The following is a 2,589-nucleotide window of genomic DNA, read 5'->3' as shown; positions in this document are numbered from 1 at the left end:
TTGGTATCAGAGCTTTAAGTTCATGGTCAATTAGGAGTTCACAAACCCGTGTCGAGTAGAGTCTCTTTTAAGGGTGTGTAGTGCACCACATTCATAAGGGAGAGGCTACAGGACATTTAGGAATGTTTCTCTTTCTTGTGTTCTGATTTTAAGTTGTAAATTTAAAGGTCCTTAAATCTTCTCTAATCCTGATTTGTTTAGTTTTCAGATCATGCCTCGACGATCTGATACATGCAAAAACTCTTTTGTCCCAACTGATGACTATGTTTATGGGATATTTTCTACTCATGTGATTCATACTCGGTCAAGGGATCCCATCCCTAATTGTTCTGGAGTTCCACCAGTTCCCTCTAGTCCTCCTCAGACTCCTTAAGCAGACATAATAAATGTGGAGTTTCATTAATCGATTAATATGATTTCTTGGTTGGTAGCTTCTCAGGCTGAGCGTTGTGTATCTGGTATTCCATCTTTTGAGTCCACAAAGGTTGTCCAGTTCATGATATTGGGTCCTCCAACTTTCACTGGTGTTAATATGGAGGAGGATCCTCAAAGTTTTTTAGAGGGGATGGAAACGATCTTTAGGGTGATGCATGCCATGAATGTGGAAAGGGTGGATTTTGCTGCTTACCAGCTGAAGGATGTGGTGTACCAATAGTAAGAGGAATAGGATAGGGCAAGGGGTAAGTTTGAGGAGTCATCTCCATGGGAAACTTTTTTTGATATTTTTCTGGACTGCTTCTTTCCCCAGGAGTTGAGGAAAGCAAAAGAGGAGGAATTTTTTAATTTGAAATCAGGAAAGATATCGGTCAAGGAGTATGCCTTGAAATTTCACTTGTTGTCTAGGTATGCTCTAGAAATGGTGTTCGATATGAGGGCCAGGATGAGAAAGTTCACTTCAGAACTGTCTCATGTGTTGATCCCTTATAGTAAGACTGCATTACTTATTAAGGGTATGTACATTTCTAGGTTGGTTATGCATATGCAACAGGTGGAGGAGGAAAAGAAAAAGTAGGCTAAAATAGGAGAGAGGTAGGAAAAAAAGTTTAAGTTCTTTAAGCAGGGTGGTGGGCAACAACAAATTGGTAGGGATGGTGGTGAATGGCCAAAGAAGAAGTGGGGGACTTCTAGTTCTTTCTCCACAGCTAGTGCTCCTTACTCGAAGCCGTCGGGTGACAGGAGTTAGTAGGGTGGCAACAACTTTCGGGCACAAGGTGCCCAATCTCAGGCTAGTGGGGGTAAAGTCGGCTTCATCGTGTCCTCCTTGTAGGTTTTGTGGTTGGTTGCATCAGGTTTTTGTGATGAGAAGTGGGACATGTGTTTTAAATGTGGTCAGCCAGGCCATACACTTAGAAATTGTCCGATTGGTAAGGTTGGTTCGGGAGCGAACAAGATTTTGGTTTCCTCTTCATCTACTCCTGCACCAAAGGGTGTTGCTTCTACATCTATTTCTGCTTTTAGTATCGACACAGGCTGGAATCAGTTATATGCTCTTGTGTCATGACGGGAGTTTGAGGTATCACCTAATATCATGACTAGTACATTACAACTCTTCTCCCGTGATGGGATTGTTTACTTGATTTGGGGTCCACTTTCTCTTATGTCACCCCATTTGTGATGGTGTATTTTGGTTTTGGTCCAGAGGTTATTTCGAACCCCTTTTTTTGTTTCTACCCCAATAGGTGACTCTATTATTGCTAAAAGATTCTATAGGGTGTGTGTGGTATATGTTGATAGTAAGGAGACCTTGGCAGATTTGTTTGAACTAGATATGGTGGATTTTGATGTTATTCTATGGATGGATTGGTTGCACTCATGCTATGCATCCTTAGACTATCTGACCCGTATGGTTGTCTTTAGGTTCCCTGGTGAACCAGTTATTGAGTGGGAGGGTAGTTCCCTAGATCCTAAGAGAAGGTTTATATCATATCTTAAAGCTCGGATATTAATCTCTAATGGGTGTCTCTACTATCTAATCCGGGTGAAAGATTCTAACTCGGAAGGTCCTTCTTTGTATTCTGTTCTAGTGGTGAATGAATATCCTAAGGTCTTCCCTGATGACCTTCCTGGTATTCCTCCTGATAGGGAGATTGAGTTTGGGATTGATATGGTTTCAGAGACACATCCAATTTCTATTCCCCTTTATAGAATGGATTCGGCTGAGTTGAGGGACCTTAAGGAGCAACTTAAAGGTGTTTTGGATAAAGGTTTCATCCGTCCTAGTATGTCCTCGTGAGGCACACTGGTGTTATTCATGCGTAATAATAATGGTTCCCTTCGGATGTGTATTGACAATCAGCAGTTGAACAAGATAACAATTAAGAACAAACATCCTCTTCCAATGATAGATGACTTGTTTGGTCAGTTGTAAGGTGCCAAATTCTTCTCTAAAATTAATCTTCAGTTTGGGTATCATCAGCTTAAGATTAGGGAGGTAGATATCCCTATGACTGCTTTTCATACTCGGTATAGGCACTTTGAGTTTTTGGTTATGTCTTTTGGTTTGACCAACGCTCCAACAACGTTTAAGGATATGATGAATAGGATCTTCCATCAGTTTTTAGATTTATTTGTCATTGTGTTCGTAGATGA

The 2,589-nt window shown here is 40.9% G+C and overlaps 1 protein-coding gene across 1 annotated transcript; it reads left to right on the top strand.

Moving 5' to 3' along the window:
* Positions 1 to 412: 412 nt before the first annotated feature.
* On the top strand, positions 413 to 1,501 carry LOC124887818. The gene is made up of 3 exons (XM_047397733.1): positions 413 to 645; positions 844 to 950; positions 1,290 to 1,501. The coding sequence occupies exons 1-3, from the start codon at positions 413 to 415 to the stop codon at positions 1,499 to 1,501; spliced, it is 552 nt and encodes a 183-aa protein (XP_047253689.1).
* The last annotated feature ends 1,088 nt before the right edge of the window (positions 1,502 to 2,589 follow it).

This window comes from Capsicum annuum, chromosome 10, assembly GCF_002878395.1.
Source record: "Capsicum annuum cultivar UCD-10X-F1 chromosome 10, UCD10Xv1.1, whole genome shotgun sequence".
NCBI lineage: Eukaryota > Viridiplantae > Streptophyta > Magnoliopsida > Solanales > Solanaceae > Capsicum > Capsicum annuum.
This window is presented reverse-complemented; position numbering and strand designations above follow the sequence as displayed.

What these genes read in the sequence shown, in the direction of transcription:
- LOC124887818 (XM_047397733.1), top strand. Translation starts at nt 413, where the DNA reads ATGATTTCTTGGTTGGTAGCTTCTCAGGCTGAGCGTTGTGTATCTGGT. An exon ending in TACCAGCTGAAGGATGTGGT is followed by an intron (nt 646 to 843) that starts GTACCAATAGTA and finishes CTTGTTGTCTAG; the next exon opens with GTATGCTCTAGAAATGGTGT. An exon ending in GACTGCATTACTTATTAAGG is followed by an intron (nt 951 to 1,289) that starts GTATGTACATTT and finishes TGGTTGCATCAG; the next exon opens with GTTTTTGTGATGAGAAGTGG.